At 48.4% G+C, this 26,864-nt stretch overlaps 1 protein-coding gene across 7 annotated transcripts in view; it reads right to left on the bottom strand.

Moving 5' to 3' along the window:
- The window catches only part of Mical2 (microtubule associated monooxygenase, calponin and LIM domain containing 2), a 199,170-nt gene that overhangs the window by 146,685 nt on the left and 25,621 nt on the right, over window positions 1-26,864 (bottom strand). For 6 of the 7 annotated variants that reach the window (XR_012910591.1, XR_012910592.1, XM_075971915.1 and 3 more), the window contains exon 3: window positions 4,807-5,145. Coding sequence is in view for 5 of the 7 variants with exons in the window: in XM_075971915.1 (XP_075828030.1) it covers window positions 4,807-5,070 (264 nt within the window). In the remaining 2 variants the exon portion in view is untranslated. Of the gene's footprint in view, window positions 1-4,806; window positions 5,146-16,006; window positions 16,255-26,864 lie in introns of all 7 variants that reach the window. The other variant, XM_075971910.1, reaches the window with a different exon arrangement.

Raw genomic sequence — 26,864 nt, 5'->3', positions numbered from 1 at the left:
AGGAAGCATTTCCAGACTACCCAGCCAGTTAGTCATTTGTTTTCCTATATTCCTGCATACTGGGGCACACACCCCTCTCCTAACACTTGGGATACCAATGATTGTGATGGCTCAGTGTTTGCCGATCATGAACTATGCAGTAGACAACACTCAAGGACTCCACAAGGATGACTATATTTAACCCTGACAGTCACTGTGAAAAGCATAGAGATAGTACAGCTGCCTGCAGAACGGTGGAAGGGTTTACAGGTACCTAGAGAAGCTTTGGTGAGTAGTATTAGCTCCATAACACTCAACTGGTAAATCATTAAATATACAGATGAATAAGGAAGTAATTACATTCCTGGCTCCATTCTAAAAAAAAAAAAAGGCTCAGGTGAGAACTTTTTTTTTTTTTTAGGACAAAATATCATATAGCCCAGGCTCACCCTGAACTCCTGGTCCTCCTGCCTCCACCTCCCTAGTGTTAGGATTACAGATATGAGCAATCACACATAACTCTAAAACTATTTCTTTTTAACTATAATTTAAATTTATTATTATTATTGTGTATAGGGATGTGGGCCATGGAATGTATATAGAGGTCAGAAGATATCTTTGTGGAGCTGGTTTTCTTCTTCTACCCTTACGTGGGCTCCAGGGATTGAACTCAGGTCACCAGGTCTGCATGACAAGTGCCTTTATCCATTGAACCAACATCTCAGTATCCCACTGGCAGTCTTTGTTGGGTGGTGTAGCTCAGGCTGGCTTCAAATACTGTGTAAAAGGTAAATTAACTCCTTCTTTGTTGTTGTTGTTGTTTGAGACAGGGTTTCTCTGTGTAACAGCCCTGGCTGTCCTGGAACTCACTTTGTAGACCAGGTTGGCCTCGAACCGACAGAGCTCTGGCTGCCTCTGTCTCTCAAGTGCTGAGATTAAAGGCATGCAACATCACCAACTGGCTGATTAATACCTTCTTACTCATCTTTCAAACCACCTTTACTGTTGGATGACTACCTGTGGTGTGGGGATCTACAAACACCTGCTGCTGGGGCAAACCGAGATAACCTGAATCCCAGCAGTGCTCCTGCCTGGCTCCCCCAAACAGCTGTGGCTCCCTGTCTGTCCCACACCCCGCGCATGTCACCTGCCAGGTGAAGAGAACACTATTCTCTTACATTGCTTCTAGAATTACATACGTGCATGGATTTGGAGGTGTGACTGCTCTATACCAAATTACATATTGCAGGTTCATCTGGGCCTGGCATAATACCTACCCACCTGGATGTCACATCTGAGTCAGGTGTGGCCCGAGCGCCAAGGTGGCATCAATCTCCAGAGAGTTCATACGATTTGATCCTTGGTTCACCCCATTCTTATCCAAAGCCACACCCAGGGAATGAATTATAAAGAGCCTAATGAAACCCTCATAAATATTAATAGGTCATAAACAACCGTCTCGGGCTAAATTATGCAATGCGCACTGGTGCCAGTGCTCTGAAGGCCTGCTAGGTCATTCTCATTTCTAGGCACCTCTACTGGAGCTCTTCTCCCCGGAGATCCTGGTCCTCCTGCCACTGCCAGCAGCACACAGGCAGGTGTGGATAGAGATTTGGATGCAACCACAGCACAACACATGCGGGTGGGGAACTGATAAGCCCAAATCAACTCCAGATGGTACTGGATCATGTGCCCCTCAATATAAAGAAGGGGTAGGGACGAATTGCATTTGTGCCCACTCATGTCTGTGGGCTAATGGGGAGCTTCCGTTAAGCCAGGCATTCATCGCACCTGCATTATCTGGAATAGGATTTATGATCAACCACTTGTTTGCTAAGGTCTAGTATTTTTTATCTGGCTGATGCTAAGCATAAACTATTATGTCAAAAAAAAAAACCAAACATACTGTGTGAACAAGTCAGTGTTTGTCACGTGGGAGGACAGGTGGGACCCATCTTCTGTGGTTTGGCTTGACTCACAAGAACAGCAGCACGGCCTCTTAGAGCTGAGTGCCCATCACCCATGCATGAATCTGGCATGGGAGGGCCTGACCAGAAAAAAATAAGCAATAAAAGAGAACACCTGTGTTTGTCTGCACTCCCAGTCCCGGGAAGCTGCTCCACCCATGTGTCAATCATGTGTGGAAGGGCTGTCAATTGCAGTAGCCAAGTCTCCTGGATTTTATTATTATGAATCCAGAGTCAGGGCAATAAAAAAAATTCACTATTGAGTTGGAAGAGAAAGATTTACCTTTTGGTTCATAGACCTGTCAAGATGGGACCCAGACATTCCAAGAGGAGAGGAACCTGACCTCGGTATAGAGCAATAGAGCAAAATAGTCAACATGGAGGGAAAGAGAGAGGATGGGAGACTGCATGGTGGGCCATCTTGCCTCCATGAGTGAACGGTTTCTCTGTCAGCTTGACTGGTTTGAACTGGGTTGCTGAAAAGCCCAGCAAAAGCGACCTGAGAGTCTCAGTGTAGACTGCCGGTCCCTGTTCAGCTCTTCCACTCCTCAGCAAGGATAAGACAGACTCCCAGACATTCCAAAGGCCTTCATTCCCCTCACAGAGGCCAACAACTCAGGCTTGGGGCCACTACTATTGACTGAAGCACCACAAACTGAAGATGCTCTCGTTATCTTTGTATCTCAGAGTGACCTGTCAGCCACATGGCATGGAGACTCTGCTACTCGAAGCCACTCGAGCTTGTAAACTAGGACCGGCCAGACACGACAAGCCACCCTCTGACTGATGATTTTTCAAAGTGAACCCTCAGAGCCAGGTGTGGTGCATGCCAGTAAGCTTAGCAATCAGGACGTGGATGCAGGAGACCAGGAATTCGAGGCTGGTCACCAGGACAGAGTGAGTTTGTGGCTAGTTTGGGCTATGTGAGACCCAGGCTCAAAACAAAAGACATTGTTTTAGCCAGTCTCCCTCAGAATGTTCACCTTTGGATCAGCCACCAGGGCAATGCCACTTCCTAATAAAACAGCCCTGCTAGGCAAGGTGACTGACTCACACCTTAAATTCTGGCACTGAGACAAGAGAATTGCCTTGAGGTCAGAGCCAGCCTGGGCTAACAGTTCTAAAAAAAATCCTCCATGAGAGACAGTGTATCAAATAGTGACCACACAACTTCTTTCTATGGTACCCTCCTTTTATGACTTTCTTGGGGGTTGCAGGGACCATATATGGGGTTCTTTTAAAAAGAAAGCTACCATATACAATGACTAAAAAAGGTAACTCAATTCCCCAGAGAGCCATGAACGGGGGAATTACAACTTTGAAGAAGGCATTGGTGGGAGGGGCACCCAGGGCATCTGTCTTCTCCCTTTTCCTTTGTCACCCCTGCTGTCTCTGCTTGAAGCTAGAGTGTGGCAAGTTTTGGACCAGCATGAGGGGAGAGGGACTGATGGGGGTCTCTTCTCATGGCTGAAGCGCATGTGGTTTTGGTACAGTTGGAACACTGGCCTGTACTCTGCACATTGGTGTATGGGGCTCAGGAGCTTGGCAGCTGTCTCCCTGGGGCAATGGAAAGCAGCCGTATCCCACGGTGGCCTTAGCCACTCCCCATCACCAAAACAAAAACACAACAGGCTCCATTGCTATGGAGAGTTCAATCCTCTTGTCCTGGGATTGGCACAGACTAGAATTCCATGGGCTTTGCTGAGCTACCTCCCGAGAGATCTAAATACCGTGCGTTCAGTGTTAACCTAAACACACAGCCTGGATCTGCACCAGCAACGAATCTCAGCTTTAGCAGCCTGTCGAGCAATGACATGTCAGAGATGTCAGAAGAGTGATGTTCTGGGCCCTAGGTTCACTGAGGCTGCCAACAGTGGGCCACAGGGCACACAAGCAGTTTAGGGAAGACTATCTCATCCACAGGTGTACTCCTGAGCAGAGACACGGATCCTGGGAAAGGGGTAAGGAGATGTTCAGAAGAAAATACCAGCAACTACCCCACAGCTCAGACCGGGAAGACGGCTCAGTGAGCACAAAGCTTGCTGAGTGGGCATGAGGATCCGAGTTCCAATCCCCAGCAGCCATATAGAATCTAGGCAAGGAGACAAACATCTGCAAGCCCAGCATTGAGGGGACAGAAACAGGAGGATTGTGGGGGCTCACTGGCCAGCCAGTCTAGCTGGAATAGCGAGCCTGAAGCTCAGTGAAAGAACCTGTCTCGAAAGAGCAATGGGGAGAGCAATAGAGGAAGATGACTGAAGGTGACCCCCGGCCTCATATGCACACACACAGGCAGTGCGCCCACCCACACCCCACCCCACAAAACCAAACGGGAGGCTTTCTAAAATGTTCACTGCCAGTAGACAGGCACTAAATGACACATGTTAGGTGACACCGTGCTTAAGCTGTAGACTCACACAGAGCCACCTCCTAGAAGTATGAACGCAGCTAAAACAATTGCTTTCTTGGTCTGCACATCTCTAGAGCAGCACAGGGACCTCCTGCAAGTGTCCGATGCTCAGATGAGACGAAGGGTACCTTGTATACAGAAGTTGCTCAATAAAGAGCAGGACCCGCAGGCAGCAGGGTTGTAGAGACAGGAGGACTAGGAGACAGGGTGGTGCCGTTTGTTTCATGCCTCCATTTTGCTTTTGGCTCCTTCCCTTGGAGAAAGTACAAAGGAGTAGCAGTGGCCACCACAACTGGATCAACTTCAAGGCACCCCTTCCAGGCAATGGAAGCCGTCCCCTGAAAACCACAATATAGCACCCACAGGCACATCTATTAAGAACCTCAAAATGAGACGATAACATCTCTTCGGTTTCTTTTCCTTGAGAAATGTCCGTGGGGGTTCCCTTACCTTGGTGTTCATGCAGGCTTTTCCTCGCTTGTACTCCTTGTGGGCGCCACGCTTGTCCAGCTTGTGCCAGAGGGCCTTGGCCTTCCAGGTGTTCACCTTGGACTTGAGCTGAGAGTAGAAGTTTCTATGGTCCAGCGGATCTAGGTCCAGGAGGCAGGTGAGGATGTTGAAGGCCTGGAGGGTGCCTTTGCACGTGGTAGCTTGCACAAAGTTCTCAAAGACCTGGCTGGCCTGGGCCTGTTTCTCATCCTCATTTTCTCCCATGGTTCAGGAGCTGCGTGGAACCGTGGTGTGGAGGGGTCCGAGGGCTACCATAAAGTGCTTGTAAAGGTGTCACACCTGCAAAGGAAGGTGTCGACAGGTGAATCTCACATCCTCTAAAGGGACTAAAGGGCTGCTCTTGATTCCACATGCTCACCGCTCCACCTGAACCTTATTTGGAGAAGGTCCAATGTACCTTCTAGCCTGGCATGATGCCTTGCTGGCAACCTTGCTCCCCAGCCCCCAGTCCTTTCCCTGGCTGGAGAACTGCAGATTGCACCCAGCTATATAAATATACTCCAGAGAATGTCAACAGGGCTCAGGCAATCATGCTGCAAGTCAGATGGCTCTGGAAACAGGGAGTAGGGAAAAGGAAAAGACCAGACAGGCACAGCCGATTTAGCCCCTATGGAAACCTATCGTTCTTGGTGCTGCAAACGGATTGACAGGAATTTGACCTGGTTATAATGATGTCAGTGCACAGGTAAAAAACCCCATAGGCCATTATCTTCCTCCAGGCACTCTGACCCTTTCCACTGATCACCCTGGGGTCAGGTTTTCCCCAATACAGGTGACAAGTGGCAACCTCTTACAACTTCTGTTTCTGGAATCCACCGGAAGCCTCTACATCAGGCAACCAGAAGACAGAGTGACATGGCCTTCTCTTTGCCAATAGTGAAAGGATCCTGGTCTGTGCAAAACCAAGCCGAGAGCTGTCTGAACGAGCGATTAGACTGACGGAACCGGGACATGCAACAGGGTATTCATTTGCATGGCTGAAATAGTTTGCTTGGGTTTGGGGCATGCTCCCCTCATCCCCCTCTCTGGGTCATTCTAACCTCAAGCATGTCTTAGGAAAGTCGTTTCAGCTTCAAAGGGATGAAATGAAGGAAAGCCACTTCTCCAAAGCAAAGCTTTTTTTTTTCTCTCTAAATGCATACTTAGAGCAAGAAGGCCAACGAGAGGGCTTTGAACTGGCCCCAGTGTTGGGGTTCTGAGGAACCTGGCAATGGGAGACTGGACAACACACAGAGTAAAAGGCCCCAGGCAGCTTCGTGCTTCCTAGATTGGATCATTTATGAAGGGCACATCTGGATCAGAGGTTGGTTTCAAAATATCCAAAAGCAGTCAGGAGGCTGTGTGTCTTTTTTCCCTAATGTCTGATTCATCCACAACAGTTTCTGTCACCTTGGCAAATATCAGCATTGCACTGGGTGCTGGGAATACAGAGATGGCTCTTGCAGAGAGAGACCCCAGCTGGGGAAGAAGATAGAACAGTGGGCAAAAGAGCACTGTAGCATTTGAACAAAGAACCTGGGGTTTCTTTGAGAAGCCTCCAGGAAATGCCAAATTGCTTTTGTTGTAGGAAGGAGAGGGATTGCAGTACAAGGTCAGGGAGTGGCCATTATGGGCCACCCTTCAGAGGCATGAGTGGGGAAAGAGCTGGCTCAGTTACAGCAACAGTAAATTCAAGGTGTTAACAGCTCAGGATTTCTGCAAAAGTGATAGATCAGGGGTTCTGAGATCAATCGTGGCGGATCTCCTCCAGGTCAAGGGGTATACATGGCTCATGTGGGAGCCTATTTTCCCCCTCCTGCTCTTCAAGGGCATCTACTGTGCAGGCACTGTGCCCACATGGAGATTAATCTCCGTCCCTGTGTGAGGTCTTAACTTGCATATGTTGGCCAGGCCCATCCTTCAGGAAGGCCTACCTCGATACCCTGATCCAAGCCGCCCAACTAGTTACACAGGTGGAGAGAGCTAGCAATCCCAGTGCCCTGCCTAGCTTGGAGGAGACATGAATTCCATCTCTTGTGCTCCCTTCGCTCCTCTGACATCTCCGGCACTTGCCTGGCATCTCACATCAACACTGTGGCCTCTCTGCGGGTCACACTTGCCACCCAGAAAGCACCCACAGGAAGCAGGGCTCATCTGCTTCTCTGAGTGTGTTTACATTCCCAGACTTGTCTATCTTTGGAACCAGAACAGTGTGGCATTGCATGGGGGCTGTGGAGGGCAGCTAAGAGACAAAACAAGGCTCCCTCTACAATCCCCAATGGGATGGATTGACCTTGGAGTGCGGTGAGTGACCTTGGAGATTTGGGAGCAGGTGAGCAAAGCCCCTTCACCGCCACATGACCTCATACAAACCACTTAAATGACAAGACTCGGTTTCTTCTAAGGGAAGGATGATAACCTCAGGCCAAGAAGTGCTGGGCATGTGTGCTAACATATGAAATGTATGTAACACACGTTATATCCAAATCCACTCGCCTCTCCCAGCTTCCTATCTAAAATCTGTCTAAAACTGCATACCATTAGCAAGTATCAAGCCAGATCTGTCTCCCAGGAGACAATTACAAACCTGAAGAACTTGTCTTCTCTCTCTCTCTCTCTCTCTCTCTCTCTCTCTCTCTCTCTCTCTCTCAAAACCACTTAAATCTTGGACTTCAGTAGAGGATGAGGCAAAGGTGGTGTGAGGGTCTGGGGGTGTGAGAGTTCCCAGAACTGGCTCTTATCTAGGGTGCGATAAGAGAAGGGGAGGTAAAGGGCCCATGGGAGGAGTTTGGCTCTGGACACGAACCCCGCTGTACCAGGCTTGGACACGCCTCCCTGGATCTAAACAGTCTCTGCATTTTTAAAGACTGGATTGCCAAGTCATACCACTTTAAGACGGCACTGTCACATGGTGGGTAGCCATCTTTGTGGGAACATCAGATCATTTATTCAATCAAAGAAACCTGTGCCTGGGTCAAGTCTGAAGAACTTGCCAGATGTGTGACATGAGACACACCATCTCAGTTGGTAACTTGACAATTTTCTTGTCTGCAAGATGGAGACAATACTTCTCACATCATAGGATCACAAGAGAGAAATGCCTTCAGGTTTGGGATGTACTTACTGTTTGCTGGCCTTGTAACTAGCACTAATCTTTCAATGGTTCAAACATCAGCTCAAAGAGAAACATAACCTAGGGCTTAGAAGGCTTCCAAAGCATTTGCCTAGCATGCGCAGACCTAGAACTGACAAAAAACAACAACAACAACAAAAAAAACAAAATACAAGCACAACCCCAAAACCCTGCTAGATTAGCTTCCTATGTCAAGAAATTACAAATATCTTAAAACTACAGGACACAGCCCATCCCAGTAATCTCAGCTCTTGGGAGGCAGAAGTTTGTTAGGCCAGCCTGGACTACATATAGGAAGACCCTGTCTTAAAACAAAACAAACAAAAACTCTAGAAGTCAAGAACATCAGTTCAGAAGATCTAGGCCTAAGCTCCCTTCTTAGCCATGTAGTCTTGGGCAAATCTCCAAATTTGTGAGTTTTAATTTCCCCATATGCCAAGGGGGAATCTCACCCAGGGAGTTTTGATAATAAACCGAGAACACAGAGTGCATACATGCAGTGTTGGTCAGGGGCCTGCCTAGCACTGCGAGGGGGACACAGTGAGTCTGAGCCTTAAGCTTCCATTTTTTAGAGATTTGTGGGTTCATGACCTCTGGGAAATACTCTTACCAGCTCCAAATGACAAAGGCCAAAAATTGTTAAAGCGGAGTTGAGCAAGGAGGCTCAAGCCTGTAATCCCAGTGTTTTCAAGGTAGAAGCAGAGAGATTAGGCAGGAGTTAAGGTCACCCTTGGCTACAAACTGAGTTCAAGGCCATCCTGAGGCTATACAAGACCACAGAGTCTCAAAAACAAGAAGAGTACTTCAATCAGAGGCTCCTGGGTGGCTGGTTCTTGGTAGTCTGCCCTTTTAACCACCGCCCAGATGTTGCCTCTCTGGAGTCTGAGACGTAGTAGAAATAGAACCAACTAGCTAGAAATATGCAGGGTTTTGCATTTTCTGGGAAGAAACAAGATGTGATGTGTCGTTTCCAAGAATAGCCTGCAGAAGTTTGGGCTTGGGCTTTGTTGACTGAGTCCCTTATTTGCGGTTTTTCAACTTCCCTGCCTGTGTGACTTCATGAGTCACAGAGACATTCCCTTCTCCTTCCTCTGACCCTCCAAAGTGAACATCCGGAGCCCTGTACCGCAGGTGATATCATAGTGATGGGCTCAGTCCGCAGCATCTGGGAGACAAAGGTCACAGTTTGCATGACAAACCTGTGGTCCCTCTCTATGTAAGTGCTGGGACTCCTGAGTCCTGGCTGGCCTATGTACTCACATTTAGAACTTCACTCCCGAGGTGTCCTCTGAGCCCCACCACCCGATGGCCAATATAACAATGACTTGGGGAAAAGGTGGAGTTCCTGAAAACTTATGAAGGCCTGGGGAGGGACATGGGGTAACCATGTCTAGGAGAGACATTCAACCCTCTACCCTATCCACAGACAAGATCTGTTTCAAGGTCACTGCAAGCTAAGAACAAACTCTTGTGTCCTTTTCATGCCAAGCTGCCCTCTCTCAGGTCTGCTGCAGCAAGGGGTCTTTGAGGGAGTCTCAGCAATGACCTAGGTGCCGCTCTGTATTCCGTGTGGATAGGAAACACCACCAGCCCGCTAGCCTTTTTTTTTTTTTTTTTTTTTTTTTGGTTTTTTGAGACAGGGTTTCTCTGGTTTTGGAGCCTGTCCTGGAACTAGCTCTTGTAGACCAGGCTGGTCTCAAACTCACAGAGATCCGCCTGCCTCTGCCCCCCCAAAGTGCTGGGATTAAAGGCGTGCGCCACCACCACCGGCAAGCCTTTTATACTGCAGAAAACCAGTCACGGCTACCTGAATCCCTAAGCTGAGGTTAAATCCAGCTAGGGGTGTGGTAGGAAACACTTCCCTCATGGCTAGTTCTCTGTGGAGCCCCCGGAAATGACAGGAAGCCCTGGTCCCCACAGGTGGCCTGAAACCCTAACTTCCCATCTGGCCCTCCATTTCGCTGAACACTAGGCAGCCAACACAAACTGGGCACAGCTCCAAGCCTGGTAACACAGGCTTATCAGCCTAGTGACTCAAAAAGCTAAGGCAGGAGGATGGCAATTTTGAAGTCCATCAAGGCCAGCCTGCACACTTTCGTTAGACCCTGTTTCAAAATAAGAACTGAGAAGATGACCAAGAAGCTAGCTCAATGTGTGAGGCCCTGGGTTCAGCCCCAGTTCTAGAAAAGACAGGGAAGTCTGAGGGAGAAAGGGACTGACGGGCCCCCTGTGTGTCCATGTTCTGTGGTGTATCCACCGGGCACTGCCTGTCATAATCACTTCCATAGTGGGCTGTGCATCGGCTCCAGGCCTCCCACCTGTGCCCTGGCCTCAGCCATCTGTCAGCCGCAGAGAGAGGCATTGTCCAGCCAAAATGTCTTTGCTGCATGATCTCTCTCAACCAAGAGGTCACCCCCAGAGGCAGAAATTCTTTCTACTCACCCCACCTGGGACCTCTCTAGGAAGGGATAATGGGAAGACACCCAGGGATAAGCTGTAATAATACTAACCTGACCCCCAGCTGCAATGGGGCTGGAAACACCTGTCACCCCAGCACCCCCAGCCCCAGGTGACCACTGGAGGACATTCCGGTCCACTGTAGGTCCTGGCCTTCCATTTCTGCTCTTGCCCCACGATCCTGTCCACTTACTTGTTCCTGGCCTTCAGGTCCCTTTCCTCTCTCTCCAGTGGTGCCTGTGGTCTGGTGTGATGAAGCATTCTCACGGTTCACCACTTCCTGGCCTCCACCCACTACGGGCTTGAGCCACACGCAATGCCAGACACCAGGATGACCCAGAGAATCAGTCCCCAGCCTCCACCCTCCAGGGTCTTACTACCTATGTCCTGTACATGCCAGGAGGTGGCAAGAAGGAACAACAGCTAGCCAGCATTATCCAAGGTCACTGCCTCACAGGTACCTCCACCCAGGAGTTCTGGCAACAAGCCTGTATGTTTCTCTCTCTGTCTCTCTCTGTCTCTGTCTCTCTCTGTCTCTCTCTCTCTTCTTCCCTCCTTTCTTCTTTCCCTCCCTCCTTCCTTCCCTTCCCCCCCTCGGATCATAAAAAGAGGTCATCTCAAAACATGCCCATTTTTTCCTTTCTGTATAATGTACTTATAACTTTGCTATTTGTGGTCGCTATTTTACATGTGTTTGTGTATCTGTGAGAGTATGTGTATCTACGGGCACCCATGTGTGGATGTTATCATGTATATACGTATATTTAAATTTTTATTACCCAAGAATTTCTGGCTGCACCCCACATCTCCAGCTAGGACTTCTAAACCTCTCTTCAGGGCCTCCTAGGAGAATCCCCATGTGAGAGGAAGGTGAAGCTTCAGTTGCTGTGGGTCCCTTCCGTCAGCCCTGCTGGGGTAGCTTTAATGCTACCCAAACCCCTTCACACATCCACAGTCTCCCTCATGTGCCTGTGATTGACAGGGAAAAGGGAGGTTCCAGGATAAGTAGCCCCATCAGATACTATATGGGCAGATACAGAACATGCTCTCATGGTGAGACCCACACTTTCAGCCTCCATGGGTGGGCGCCATGTAACAGAAATAGCGTGTGTACTTGCTCACGTCCTTCCAACCAGCCCCCAATTATGCTGGTTACATTATGTAGCCTCTGATGTCCTTGGGCAAGGCTTCTTGAGTTACAGCATCCTGAACAACAAGGAAGGATTAGTGCATCCTTATCTAGTTCCCAAACATTTTACAGGACACACGCGCAGCTCAGGTAACTCCCTCCAGTTGATATGCCCCAAACCCAGGAGTATCTTTCCCCTGCTTGCCATATTTAGCATAAGACATGGCTTCATGCTTTCCCCAGCTATGACCAGTGCTGGGTATTCAGGTCTCAGTCACCAGTGCCCACCTGGACCACAGCACTGGCTCTTTCCTGCAGGAAAGAACAGTCCTGCATAAAGCCCTGCTAGTGATGGACTAGTGGGGCTTAAATCTCCATAAGGTAAGTTCCCTTTCAGCGTCTCTGCTTCCCAGACCACAGGGCCACTAAGATCAGTGTGGCAGGGCCCCTTCCAAAGAGTGTGTCATTCGCCAGACATGATAGTTCACGTCTGCGATGCTTATACTCCATAGGCTAAGGAAGGGAGTTCCCAGAAGTTCAAAGTCAACCTTGGCTACATAGTGACTTCTAGACCAGACTGAGGGACACTTTCACAAATAACCTGTAAACTAACAATAACATTAACAACCCTAAAAACCCAAGTGTCATGTCGTTCCATTGCAGTGTGGGACAGAAACGATGTGCTATCCACCTACGTCTTGTCTATGACTTCACACGTCTGATGTGATCCCCCTGGTGGAACCTTATGTATTTGGCCAGCAATATAGCACACATATCTCCCCATACGCTGAGTCCATCTTTGCTCCCAACACTCAGCAGGCTGCTCTGCAGGACTGTGGGCTGGTGACCACACACTTGGGATCACCCAGGAAGACTGGGATCTCAAACTCCTAGTTTCCTGAAGGCTAGCTTGCTTGTCTCAAGGTGAACAACTGGCGATACCACAGCAAGCAAGCTCAGTGATGGAAAGAGAATGGAGCTAGGCATAGAAGGGCCTGCCTTGAATCGCAGTAGCCATGAGGGTGAGGAAAGAGAATCATGCAAGAGACCAGGCTAGGCTACTTCACAAAGTCCTCAAGAAAAACCTTTAAAACCACAACAAAAGAAATCATGTCCTTCCCGTGTGCACGAGAGGGCCATCAATGCATGCCACATCTGGTCTGTGCTTACAGAGCCCCAGCAGTGACTCCATTAGGGAAACCTGTGTCCTTAGTTACCCAGTGGGTGCTACCTGTAATAATCAAGTTCAGAGACAGAAAGTAGAAAGAAGCTGGATGTAGTGGGGCTTGCTTATAATTCATAATCCCATCATTGAAGAGGCTAAGGCAGGAGGATCACGGTTCAAGGCCTGCCTAGACTATAAAGCAAAACCATAAGAAAATGGAGGTAGCCAGGGTATGAGGGAGAAGAGACGGGAAGCCCTTAACAAAATACAGAGTTTCAGTGTAGGCTGATGAAAATGTTCTGTGGATGGATGGTGGTGAAGGCTGGACCACAATGTGAGCATCCTTTGTACCACTGAGCTGTACACTTATAAACATGGTTAAAATGGTAAATTTAATGTTATTCATACTTCATTGCAGAAACAACAAGTAATCAGATCCATACAAAACAAAACCAGAAAGACCACCACCCAAGAGTGGAGGTGCCCGAGACCAGGGTGAAGAATGAGTAGCATCATTTTCAGTGAAGCAGATTTTTTAAACCATAGCAAATAAAATAAACTATTACACTAACGGGAGAAATACATTGGTTCTTATTTGGTGATGTGCCATGACTTTAAACGATTTTCAAAGTTATCTAGGTTTCTCTCCTTTTTCCCTTTATATCTCATCTAGGCCCAAGAAGCTTCTGGAAGCTCATCTACTACGTTCCCATTGTTGTCTTTTGTCCCTTTTCCACAGGATCTCATCCTGACATATTTCCTCCCACCTGGCACTTATAAAATCCAATTTTAACACCCCTTGGGAAAATGGGGTACAGGATCCTTAGTGCTAGTCTCCAAAGCCACCACCCACCACCCTCACCTGGGAGAATACTCCAATCCCCCAGTCCCTGTGGTCCCTGTATAGTACCACTGGCGACTGCTCCTCTGGATCCAGGGAACCCTCCTGCCTGTGTGAGCAGAACACTGAAAGCAACTTGGAGACACATCTGGATCAGCCTAGAAGGTACAGTCTTTGGTGTGTGCAAACACCGGCTGTGTTGCCACAGCTCTGTCCCTCAATCGAGTTTCAACATATCTTTATTGACTAACAACCACTTTAAAGATGCTACCTCTGACTCCCCTTGATTCATCAGAATCCTTTTGTCACGCAAAGAAGCCGGTTATTCATAAGGCAGTGTGGGCTCCCTCACATACCAGACTTTGCCAGTCTTGGGTGGGCAACAGTTCTGACCGCATCTTCGTCCAGTAACTCTTGTGCTCCTAGCCTCCTGTCCTCCTGACACATCCCACGCCAGGGTCTTCCCCAAATGGGCTGAGTCCCTCCCACAGATTTTCACAGCACACTGGACCCACCTTGACTGCAATCAGTCCATATTGACATGTTTCACTCCCTGCTTCTGGCACCCGGCACAAGCCCCCCTCTGCAGTTTGTGGCTCAGGAATTAGAGTGAGTCTTCACTCTCTGAGAACATAATTGTTGGCATTTAATGAGCATCAGTGAGGTCCCGGGCAATGTATTAACAGCTTCGCTGTGTATTGAAGTGGTTAATTACGGTAACAAACCGTGGCATTGTTAGACAGCTCATGCTCGTGTTTCAAAGGATTGGAAGTCAGCAGCTTACCGAAGGCCATAGGGCTTGAGTCGGGAAGCTTCCAACGTGGAGGCCCCACAGCCAAGTTCAAAAGCCAAGTTCTTAAGCACCATTACCATAGTGCTCCTGCATGAAGTGCATACGACCACGGGTACACAGACCGCCTTGTACATAAGTCGAAGACCAGCTTTCCTTTAGTCCTTGATGCTCCCACACATCCCTTCTTCATCAGCCCTAGATAGCAGGGTCTGAGGTAATAAGAGCTCAATGAAGAGCCAAGAATGCTAGTGACTGACATGCCCATCAACACTCAGTTGAGAGGTGACATTTTAGTTATGGTGGGCCTGGCGGGGATAAGCTAGCTGACCTCCAGCCTGGTGGTGCCTTCCTCCTGGACTATTCCTTGCAGTTGTGGGAGCACTGGTAACTAGGTGTACCCTTATGGATCAGGAGCAGGAGCAGGAGGGACTTAGAATGCTCTAAGGACTGATCCCTAAGTGTCCCACCCACCCCAAGGCTCACCCCAGGATTGACCCATAAACACCCCCATCTCATCCCATGACTGACCCATAAGCACCCCACCTCATCCCAAGACTAACCCATAAGCACCCTGCCTCATCCCAAGACTGACCCAAGAGTGCCCCGCCTCATCCCAAGACTGACCCATAAGCACCCCGCCTCATCCCAAGAGTGACCCATGAATGCCCCACCTCATCCCAAGATCCTGCTTGCTCTTCTTTCCCTTCCAGAGCACCACAACCCTAGGAACTACATGGTGAGGTAGTTTAAAGCCAGAGAGAGAAACGTCAGCTTTCCTTAAATACCCACTTGGAAAAAAAGCCCTTTATGACCAGAACATGTTTCAGTTTTTATATGTATTTAAAAAAAACTTGTAATTTTGAAATCATTGAACACAGGGCTTTCCCTGTTGGGCAGAAAACATCACCTTAACAAATACAACAGGTGTCAGTGGGCATGTTAAATTTGGCCTATGTCATCGGAAAGCACTCCCTCCAACAAGAATGCTGATGATGTGGGAATCTACAACCCTCTTATGCCACCGCCAGTTGGCATGGTTTGAATCTGAAATGTCCTCACTGGTTGGTCACTTGAGTGCTTGTTTCTTAAGTGTGTTATTTTAGGCTTCTGCAGAACCTTAAGAGCTGGGGCCTGGCTGACGGAAGTAAGTCACTAGGAGTGGGTCTTTTAGAGCAATACCTAGACTGCTCTTGCTCTCACTGCTTCCTGGCCCACTGTGGTGGGGACAGCCATTGCCACTTGTTTCGCCACCACAGACTGTCACTCCATCCTCACTCCATCACTCTGCTTCTCAAGTATAAGCCATGATAAGACCTTTTGAGATCATGTGCCAAAGTAAATCTTTCCTCTCGTGAACTATCTGCTAGGTTCCTTTCGTCTCAGTGATGTTAAAATAGCTAATCGGCCCATGAACCATTGTATTGAGCATGGCAAAACATCCCTAAAAGAGCAAAAGTTACATTCATATCCTGCCAGTGACCAACAGTTCTCTAGCTGGACATAAGGCTAGCTCACCATGAGGGAGCCTGGTAATAGAAATCTAGCCAATCATCTGGGGCTAGTGAGAACAAGGGTCTTAGAAAGAACACACCACCCCCACTTCACTAAACTAGCCTAATCCCTAAATATATCCTAAAACTTACCCTTACACCCACAGATCAGTGGAGGTCTCACTCCTCATCAAAAAATCTTCTCTTTGCAGAAGACAGAGACCATCACAGAAAAGCACAGTGAGTCAAATTGCAGAGATCTATGGATGGTGGGGTTTCTAGCCACAGTGGATACATCTACAACCCAATGCTTACACCTAAGGTTCAGGGAAAATCTTGTACTAGGGGGCAGGAACATTGTAAGATCCAGAGGAACAAGAAGTCTGCTGTGAGGCTGTCTCCTAGAAATGACAGAGAAACTACAGTCATGGTACCACAACACTATGTCTGCCTAAACAAGACCGACCAATGACAATACCAGTACACATGCTTACATGACAAGAGGACATTTCACAGGGTCTTACCCGCAGACATAGAACCACAGGTGAAGAATAACTGCTGAGAGAGGGGGAGTCCCTAACTGGTTCCCCAGTAACAAGTGGTCCGTCCTGAAATTATGGATATACAAGCAACATTAAATGGACTCCGTGGGTTATAGTTCTATCTTTATGTGGCATATATGCCTACAACAATAATAATCAAAGAAAATAGACCATCAAATAAATAAATAAAAATTAAAGAGACTGTCAATTTGAAAGGGAGTGAGGAGCATGGGAGAGGTTGGTGGGAGGGGTATGAGAGGGGTTGGAGAGAAAAACAGAAAGGCAGAAAAAGATGTGATTATATTTTATTTAAAATTAAAAATAAGTTTATATATTTTTATAAAGAAAAAGCTAATACATAGGCCAACTTCCAATAACAATCTGTTCTGCCATTTTGTAGCTAACGTTATATCAGGACCTTGATGTTTTGAAAAAGTTGTTTGAATTCCAGAAATAAGTCTACCTAAAGTTCTTGGAAAGCCATGTCCTTTCCCCGTTTGAAAATGGCGTACCGCGGAGTGCTGAGCAGACAAGCTAGTTCATTCCCTTGGTTTCAATGATAACCCAACTACTGAACTCCCAAGAACCCACAAACCTGTGTGGAGGGCTCAAAAGAAATGTGGGTGTCCGAGTCATTCAACTCTCCCTTGAGCGTCACAAACAACACAGACTTCCTGTAAAGTAAATGAAGAGCCTCCCTACAGTGCCCACCTCCCTGGCATGCTTGGTAAGCATCAGTGCAGACACCAGGCTTGGGAGTGATTCTCCCCTCCAGAAATTAGACATTTTTCAAAGGGAGGGGACCAACTCTCTGTTGAAATAGGATGGCTGATGTACACTTTCTACTCTGTTTCTACCCGGCCCCCGTGCAAAGTCACCTCCCAGGTGAATCTTAGCATTTGGAAGTGCCTCTCTTGGCTTGCTGAAGTCAGGCTTTGGGAATGAAAACCCCCACCTTCAGTCTGAAGATGTGGGGGGATGCTGGAAAAGAGGGTCGTGTAGCCACTTCTGTTTACAGTGTGTACAGGACCTTGTCTAGAATCCTCAGGATGACCGCAGGGTCACACTCACCCTGCCCACCCGCTGCTTCTTGGCATCTGGTGGTCTATCCGACATGTCCCCCAATTAGAAGAATGTGCCTCTTCACTGAATTTCCCACCTTCTCCTCCAGAGATTCATTACTCACATTTTGGGTTGTCATCTGACTTCTGAATTTATCACTATGAAGACACTCTTCCATATATGCCCCCAAATCAATCCAGTTAGAACTAAACTTCCTTTTATTAGAGAGACCAAATTACACCCTCCCCTTTTCACTTCATAGCTGCCAAGGCTCCCTTTCAAGGTCACTTCCTCAGGTCCCACCCACCTGTCCCCCGCCACTTTCTGGTTTCTGTTCACACCCCATGCATCAGGCTCCACGTCATCACCCTCTCTCTGTTTCTAAATCCCACAGCCACTTCTCTGGCCTTATCTTACTGGTCTGAGTGTGATTTCCATCTTTGGCAAAGCCCTCTCTTTCAACTGCCCTTGAAAGAGAAAGTTCTGACCCTTGCTCTCCTGACCCTTGCCCTCCAGGACCTCGGCCATTCTATAGTCCCACCAACGGCTGCCTCCCAGTGACTCACTGGTGAGAGTGCCACATGCCACACGCTCTTGGCCCTACAGAGACTTCCAGTGTGATCTGTTTGTCTCAAGTTCACCTGCACCTGTCTCCCTTCTACACCAGACCCTGGTGCCACATCCTTGCAGCCAATTTCTTGGCTTCTTTCCTCTCAGACTGCAGCTGTGACCAGGTGAGTCCTGCCTCTTCGGTAGACTGTTCACAGCTCCTGTCCTTACCCAGGGAGCAGGTCCCCATATACTCAATGGATCCCCCAAAGTCTCCTCATCAATACATCTTATGTTTCTAGATTCACCTCCCACCAAGCTCCCAGCCCAGACCTCAAACTCTCGCTGGAGGGATCTCTATCAGACCTCAAACTCTTGCTGGAGGGATCTCTCTATCAGACCTCAAACTCTCGCTGGAGGGATCTCTCTATCAGAAATGCACAGAACTTAGCCCTGTTACTGTTCATATTGCAGCCCATGACACATTGCTGCCTTAGAAGTTTCGGCTATAAAGACAGGGTGAAGATCAACATCTAGTTGATGCAAGCCCCCCTGCATGTCGAGCTCCTGCCTGCCCCTCCAGTTTCAGCCCTGATCACTCCCCAGCCCCAATTCTCTAACATATGGGGGTGCTATTTCTCCTATCCTCAGATCCTACTGATGTACCCCCCCCATCCACAGTGCTCACTCTGACTCTGGTCACTAGCTAAATTCCAGTTGTTAAAGCTTAGATATAAAGTTCCCCCAAGGTCTATGTGTTCGAACACTGAGCCTCGTGGTGTAGTGTTGGTGGGGTTGTGTAACCTTTAGGAGTTGGTCTTGCTAGAGAAACTGAGTCCATGGGGGTGGGAAGAACTTCAGATTTACACCTGGCTTCCCTTCCTCTTTCATCCCTGTGTTCTGGTCCACTGATATGAACAAGCAGCTGCTATCAGTTCCCATAGCAACAGGGGCACCCAACACCACACCTTCCCCACAGCGATAGACTGTATTCCCTCAAACCATGAGCCAAAGTGGACAGACATATCTTCCTTCAACCAGCTCCTTATCAGGCATGATCACAACAATGAGAAAAGCAACTAACTCAGAGGCAACACAGCATCACGGGGTTTCAGTGTGGTCTTTGGAGTCAGGCAGACTGGTGGCAAACCCTAAGTCACCATTTACTAAGTGTGTGAACCAGGATGACTTGCCCAACTTCTTTGAACCTCAGTTTTCTCATCCATAAAATGAGGATAATAACAGTTCTGCCCTGCTGGGCTCCTTGAGGGTAAAGTGGAAAGATGCCTGGCCAGGTGGTATTCTTCCCAGCACTGTTCTTTGAAGACTACTTTGCCCTCCCTTTCCTCCCTTTCCCACACCATACCCTGTGGATGTTTCCCACACGATAGCTCTGAACTACTAAAGGCCAGTGGCTGCCTGTTTCAGTACCTGGCATCTGTGCCCCTGGCAGTGCCAGATGCTTGATAAAAACTGTGTAAGGATCAAATCAAATCAAAAGCATCGCATGAGTTTCAGGGTACATAATGGTTTCAAGTACGACTGTTTGGAAAGGGACTGGGGGGTACCCACATCTTCGGTGTCTCCCCAGGTTCTTCCTGGCATGGCTACCACCATGCAGCACCTTCCTCCTTATCAGGCTAGCTTCCGGAAGCCCCTCTGTCTCACTCTGCAACAACCTACTCGGAATTCCCACCAGGCCTCTGCTTGTCTCTTTTCCTGCCCAACAGAGTCTACCCACAGCCCTGGTCAGAGACCTACTAGACACCGTGCCCCATGGAAGTTACAGCAAAGGTGGGCACTATGATGCATGACCACACAGCTGCAAGATGAAGGTGACCACACAGCTGAGCGCCGGCTGGCTCTGAGGGGAGAGCTGGAGTGTTCAGAGGCAAAAGCTCCCGGATGCTTTCTACCTTTCTTCCCTCTGCATTCCTCTATGCCAGAGTCACCAAGGGTAATAGCACAGTAGATTCCCCGTGGAGTGACCCAAAATTAGCATCTTAGGCCACTCCCAAACAGAATCTCTGTGGCTGAGGGCCCAGAGGTGAAATGCTTTTAACTCTCCAGAGAATTCTACTGCCGGGCCAGGGTCAAAGGCCAGCAGCCACACTGAGTTCCACCCATCTCCTTCACTGAGAACCTACGTGGTGCCGGCACCATGGTAGGCTGGCCGTACCAGGTGACCAAGGCACACACCCTACTCTCTCTTCTGAAGACTCAGTGGGGCAGGGGAGTATCACACAGGACAGAGGCCAAGCTGCTGGCACTTTCTTCGGCCTTGAATTCATTGAGCCTTCTGTGTGTTCCTCATCCTGTCTGGAAAACCAGCATGGGGACATCTAAGGAAAAGGGAGATGCCCTTCATGTCTTGTCTCTTCCCAGAGTGACCACTTCCACTTCGCTTTTGAGGGTCCCACTGGCACTCAATTGACGTTTAGAACTCAAGTGACTGAGCTCCACGTGCTATGCTCTTTTTCTGCCCCACCCCCGTGAGTAGCTGATACGTTCATTGGATGAATAAATGTTCCCCAGTAAAAATGTATCTCAGGAAGGATGGTACTTTTTCTACCTCTAAATTTTTAAATTTGGGTCATGGACTTTCACCTTCAGTATAATTCCCTGGTGTGTGAGTCCATGCCTTTGCTGCCCATGCCATCATGGATGTAAATAGCACCTTCCTGGACCTCAGCAGTCAGCTGGCCCCTGTGAACATGCTGAGGCCAGGAGAGGGGCAGTACCTGTCTGTTCCTTCCATTAAATGTCCACCCAGGTAGCCATGCGTCTGGCCACACCCTCCCTCTCATCTTTATATAAGGCTCATACACATCATCCAGCCTTTATGAGCAGATGAAGCCATCTGCACAGACAGGTAGTCCCTTTCTGAGTCAGAAGGGACTCCTGAGTGGCTTAAAGCCTACTAGCATGTCAGTATATTGGAATGGCTGGATCTAAGGTATCAGTGTGAGCTCCTCTATGCCTCAGAGAAGCCAATGGGCAGAGCAAGCACCTCCATGGGGAGGTTTCTATGACATGTGTCCAGCAGTCGGGCATCTAGTCCCGAGGGTTGGACAAGCAAAAGGAGCTGCCTGAACGAACTCTACCCTGCTCTGCCATGGCCGGCTCTCCCAGAGCCGTGTAATTGCTATTGGTGTTTGTTTTAAATCCGAAAACCGGACTTGAGGTCTTGAGGAGTTGAGGCTCAAAGGTTGGCTGCCCTTCTCTGGCACTTCCTAGGAAACAGATTCACCGTGCAATTCCCTTTGCTCCAAGGACCAAATGGATTTCTTCTAAAGTGTATGTTGAACCCTAGATAGCAGGTGGGCAACTCAGTCTAGACCTATTCACTTCCTTTATGCTTCTGTTGGGAAGAAGAGAGCTTTGCTTGTTGCTCATCCATCCAACACACTCCTTCATTCATAGTCATCGATCTAACCATCCATCCATCCATCCATCCATCCATCCATCCATCCATCCACACACTCTTTCATTCATAGTCATCGATCTAACCATTCATCTATCCATTCACCCATACACTCCTTCATTCATAGTCATTGATCTAACCATTCATCCATCCATTTACTCATACACTCCTCATTCATCCATCTCTCTACCCATCCATTAATTTATACATTCATTCATACATTCATCCATCAATCCATTCTACAAACACTGATGAGGATGTGCCAACTAGTGTGCTAACAGTTCCCAGACACAACCCCAAGAGAGCAAGCCGATCACACACAGACAGATGAGGTAGCTCATCTCCAAGAAAGTCCTCTTTCCCTTCACCAGGGCCACTGAGCTCCCTGCCTGTGGGAAACGGGCTGTGTTATTGTTGGCTGGCATTACAAAAGTCTGCGCAGAAGAGAGAGAGACAGAGAGACAGAGACACACAGACAAAAGCAGCAGTGGCCCACTCCCTTCCTGGGCAGGAAATGGAAGCCACTGAGAACTCTTTCCCCCAAAGTCAATTAGGCTATATAAACTAAAGTATAAAGGCTTTCTCATCAGATGGGGTGAAATGCCTGCCTGTAATCCACTCGCTGTGACCTGAGTCTGGAGGAGATTGCTACCTGGACAAGCTTATTCATCAAGTACTGGGGTTTGAAAGTCAAGTAGCTACAAGGCTGGTTGCTAAGAGCAACACAGACTGAGAGGGGGGCAACAGACTCAGGATGCTGACTAACTCTCTTGGAGACACTCAGAGGCCACATCTCCTGAGCTTGGAGATGTTAGGATAAACGAACCAAATTCAGCAAATATCTTGACATTTACTGGACTGAAGTAGTTCTCAGTGACTCAGTATCCACAGCCCCAGGAACAGGACCACAGAGTGGAACCAAAGATCAATTTTCCATGGTAGAAGTGAGACATAATGCATTTGTGTTTGCTCAGAGAAGGTGCTGACCTCTCTCCTTGGTATGTGGTTCATGCTCTGAAAGACACAGGCACCAAGTGCTCTTTCTTCATCAAGACACAAAAGTCAGGGCTCTCAAGCCAGGCATAGCAGCACATGCCCCTAGTTCCCAGGCTAAAGCAGCACATGCCTCTAGTTCCCAGGCTGAAGCAGCAGGAAGACAAGTCCAAGGCCAGCTTGAGCTGTGTAGTGAGACTCTGCCTCAAAACCAGATAGCTCAGATGATTTTTCACATGCTCAAGGCCCTGGATTCTGAAGTCCATGCCCCAGTACTGCAAAGAAAATAAAAAAAAAAATAAAATAACAAAACTCTTGATAGGAAGCCACCAAAGCCATAGACTCTAGATTGCTCTCCAAGGGCTTAAATGCCAGTCTCTAAAGCTGGTTTCCAGGAGGCAGACCTCAGTAAGGTACTGGGAGGCACATCCATGCCAGAGGGACAAATTCTTGGGGAATTCTTTGTCCTCATTCTCCTTCTCCACTCGAAGGATCTGGATTTTTCTTTAATTTCTAGCTTGCCCTTGTTACGAACAATCTGCTTCCTGGGTAATGTTGCCTTGCAAATTATCATATAATTATATTGGCCTTTTGTAAAAAAAAAAATTAGTTTTCTTACCCATGGCCCAGCTCCTGTAGAATTATGGTGTGGCCCTGTCTAGTATGTAGCAGTCCTGGGAGGGACAGTCTGTCATGAACTCACAAGGATGTTTGATCTCAGTTTATTTGGCACGAGAAATCCAAGACACTTTAAATATGAACCGTCAGTGTGGGATGTCTCTCCTCGCTGTCCTTGCCTACCAACAGCCACTTTCACTGCTGCAAGAGACCCAGAAAGTAGAAAAGGGACACAGACCGCCTGAGGTCTCACTCTGTATTCCAGACACACAGGACTCCATATGCACGGAGACGTCACACCCGGAGGGCTGACGCTGCTCTCTAGGTAGGGTCTTCTATGGTGGTACGTATTTGGAAATACTTTGACAGTCTAGTTCAAACCCTGGTGGTTCCATGGATGCTCCATTCCTTGTGTTCTCAGCTAAGGGGAAAACACCCTTACAACCCTCTCCAGTCACAAACACAGAAAGCACTCCTTCCCACCAGACCCTTTCCTTGGACAACCCTCTACCTTCTCTGTTCCAGTCTCCTCAATCGTTCAGTCCTCACAGGAGGGAGGACAAGGAAAACGGTGCGAGCAAACCTAGGCTCATCCAACAAAAGGAGTGCAACACAGACCCTTCTTTTCCTGCCCTCTACCCTCGCTCACGCAGAAGAGCAGAGTCAACAGGAGTCCTCAGAAGAGTGAGACCCCCCTGCCTGGTTCACAAAGACCATCACAGCAATGGCGCAGCCATTGGCTTCTCACCCCAAGAGTCTCTCTGGGAGACAAGCACAGGCTGCAGTCAGTACAGCCCCAGAACAAGGCTGCCTCACAATCGAGCCATGCGGCTGTTATCCAAATGACAAACCCACAGGAGACCGCCAGAGCTGAAGCTGGGCTTTATTCCCTTCACTTGTCTTTAAAACTGACCCTCTACGCCAAGGCACACCATAAAACAATCCTGCTGACTCCGAGTTGCTAGGTACAAAGTGCTAGCCAAACAGACCGGAAGCAGTTCCGGCTCCCCACACTGCTGTGCCTGAGTTTTATTAGTTCTCAATAAACAACAAGGTGGGGCCTGGCTAACACCTTAGACAGCCAAGCTCAGGGTCAAAGAGGCAAGTGGAAGGCATGGAGCTTGAGCTCATGCGAGAAAGGAGTCAGGCTTTGGGGGAAAAGCCAGCTGGGGAGGCGTGAAGATGTCTCCACGCTCACTCCTGCCACCCGCTTGCTTCCTGGGATTGTTTCAGTTTCGTCTCTGGGCCTTGGGTTCCCTATTCACAAACGGGAAGACTGGGTTAGACCATCTGTAAGAGGAGACTGGTTGGACCATCTGTAAGTGAAGACTGGAAGTTCTTCTAGCTTGAGCACTCTGTACAACTGCAAATCTTAGCGACAGGTCCCTTTCGGGTTCCTTCCCACCCGGTGTTAGCTGTCTGGCTAAGCTCTGTCCTCTTTTTACCAAATGTCTGTCACCCTAAACCCTGGCCACAGTGTCTGCCACTTTTAGAACACACATTTATGTCTTTATTTAGTGGTGGTCGTCATGGGGTTTGCCCATGCTGGGAAAGCATCCCTGAGCTATATCTCAGCCCTCATCCCATTTTTTACTGAAACGTGGTCTTACTAAGTTGCCCAGACTGGCTTTAAATTAATTGTAGCCTCATTGGCCTTGAATTTGTAATCCCTCTACCTCAGGCTCCTGAGCGGCTGAGATCATAGGCCTGAGCCACCAGGTCCAATGGGACATACATGGACATACATGGATCTAATCTACATGGGAAGTAAAAAAAAAAACAAGATCTCCTGAGTAAATTGGGAGCATGGGAACCATGGGAGAGGGTATAAGGGGAGGGGGGATGAAAGGAGCAGAGTAGAGAAAAAAAATAGCCCAATAAAAATAAAATAAAATAAAATAGCTAGTTGGGAACAAGCCTAAGCTAAGGTGAAGTTTTAATAGTTAAAAAAGAATATACTTATTACCCTTTGGTCAATAATGGCAATAATATTGAGAATTTATTAATTATTAAGAATAATTCTTAATTATTAAGAATATATTTATTACCCTCTGAGCAATAAAGTCTGGGAACCTGGGACACTGAAACCTTGGATATTCATCATCTCCTACCAGTCTCATGCCTGTCTACCAACCAGTCTCTCTCCTTAAAGCTCCAGCACCTCTTCCAAGAGAAAGTCCCCCCTGAAGCCTGGCAGGAGGCCAAGGCAACAACAGGCTGCTCTTATCTGAGCTCTGGCATATCCTTGGGTGGGGCTGGGAGATGTGGCAGACTACACAGGCCAGGGGGGAAGAGCTTACAGAAGCAAGCTCTCCTCAGAGGGCGAGAAGGCAGTGTAAGAGTGGGCACTGAGGACCCCTGAAGCTTGGGAGGCTCCTTCAAGGTACTCCATGCCCCCATCTCCATCATTTCCTTATGAAGAAGGCAGAAGAAGCACCCTGATCTAAGCCACGACCAGTGGATCACACAGGGATCTCTGGGGCTCAGCTCACTGCTTTTTCCATTCAACTCCGTCGACCTCAAGAGTCTAATGAGGCCAGTAGACCTGCTGCAGATGCTAGGAAATACAACCCTGGGGCCACTCTCGGCATGCGTGGCCAGGGAGATGTCATGATAACTGCCTCCTCATCTCATGGGTTCCTTCCTGACTCCGTGCGCTTCTCCTATTCTATTGAAAAATTATATGTCAGGCTCTTGACGCACACATTTAATCCCAGCACTTAGGAGGCAGGGGCAGGTGGTTCTGCCTATTTAGCAAGTTCTAGGTCAGTCAGGGCTATGTGGTGAGACACTGTTGCACACATATATATGTGTGTGTGCATACATATACTTATTTCTCTCTGCGTCTATGAAAATGTACATACACTACAGTACACCTGCGGAGGTCAAAGCGAAATCCGTGTTAGTCTGCTCTCTTTTTCTACCGTGTGGCTCCTGGGTATTGAACTCGGGTCATCAGGCTTGGTGGCAAGCACCTTACCTACTGAGCCATCTCGCCAGTCCTTCAACCTAGTTTTCTTTGTTCATTCTCCAGGGCTTTGCGGCAAAATCATGGGGAGAGCAGAGGTCAGTGAGGAGAGAGAGTTGGGCCTCTCTGTCCCTCCACAGCCCCAAATAGATAAGATACACACACTATCTCTCTTTTCCTGGTCTTGATGTCCAGAGAAAGTTTGGTGGGGGGAGGGTGACATGAAAGCCAATTACCCCACTGGAGATCTGTCCCGTTTAGATAGAGAACATCACAGGTGGGCAATTTCAAGGTCATCACAAGGTGTAGGACAGCAAACAAAAGGGTTTGCCTTTACAGATCTGCTAACAGAAGGAGGACATGTCAGGGAAGTCAAGGAGTTAATTATTCAGAAGCATGACCCAGTTCCTGGGGGTGAGACCGGGCGAGAAGGAAGCTCACTATCACTCCACCGCGGCAAGCAATCCACACTTCATGGGGCAGTGACTGTTGACCGCTGCCCAAGAAGACCCATTTATGCATAGATGGCCCTTCCAGACCCTCCGGGATTTAGATACAGCTGGAGTTCAACAGAGAAGAAAGAGAGTTCAGGGAGTTGTGAGCAGCGCAGCGCCCCAGCTCAGCCCTCCGATGACGCTACCTGGGCAGGCTGCAGCGTGCCTAAAGCAACTTTCTTCTCATCTGGACAATGCGGGTGAATTTACTTGCCTGATGGGGAAGATGGCATGGTCTTTGTAAACGGCAAAGTGCAGCGTGAACTCGGAGTTTGAGCTGTCATCATGTAACACCGCACACTTTCTCTGCCCTGGAGAAATGTGTAATCTGGGCATGTTTTGGAAAACCATCCAAGGTACC

Source organism: Microtus pennsylvanicus, chromosome 5 (assembly GCF_037038515.1).
Source record: "Microtus pennsylvanicus isolate mMicPen1 chromosome 5, mMicPen1.hap1, whole genome shotgun sequence".
Classification (NCBI taxonomy): domain Eukaryota; kingdom Metazoa; phylum Chordata; class Mammalia; order Rodentia; family Cricetidae; genus Microtus; species Microtus pennsylvanicus.
The sequence above is the reverse complement of the archived record's forward strand: the minus strand, read 5'-3'. Positions and strand labels throughout refer to the sequence as shown.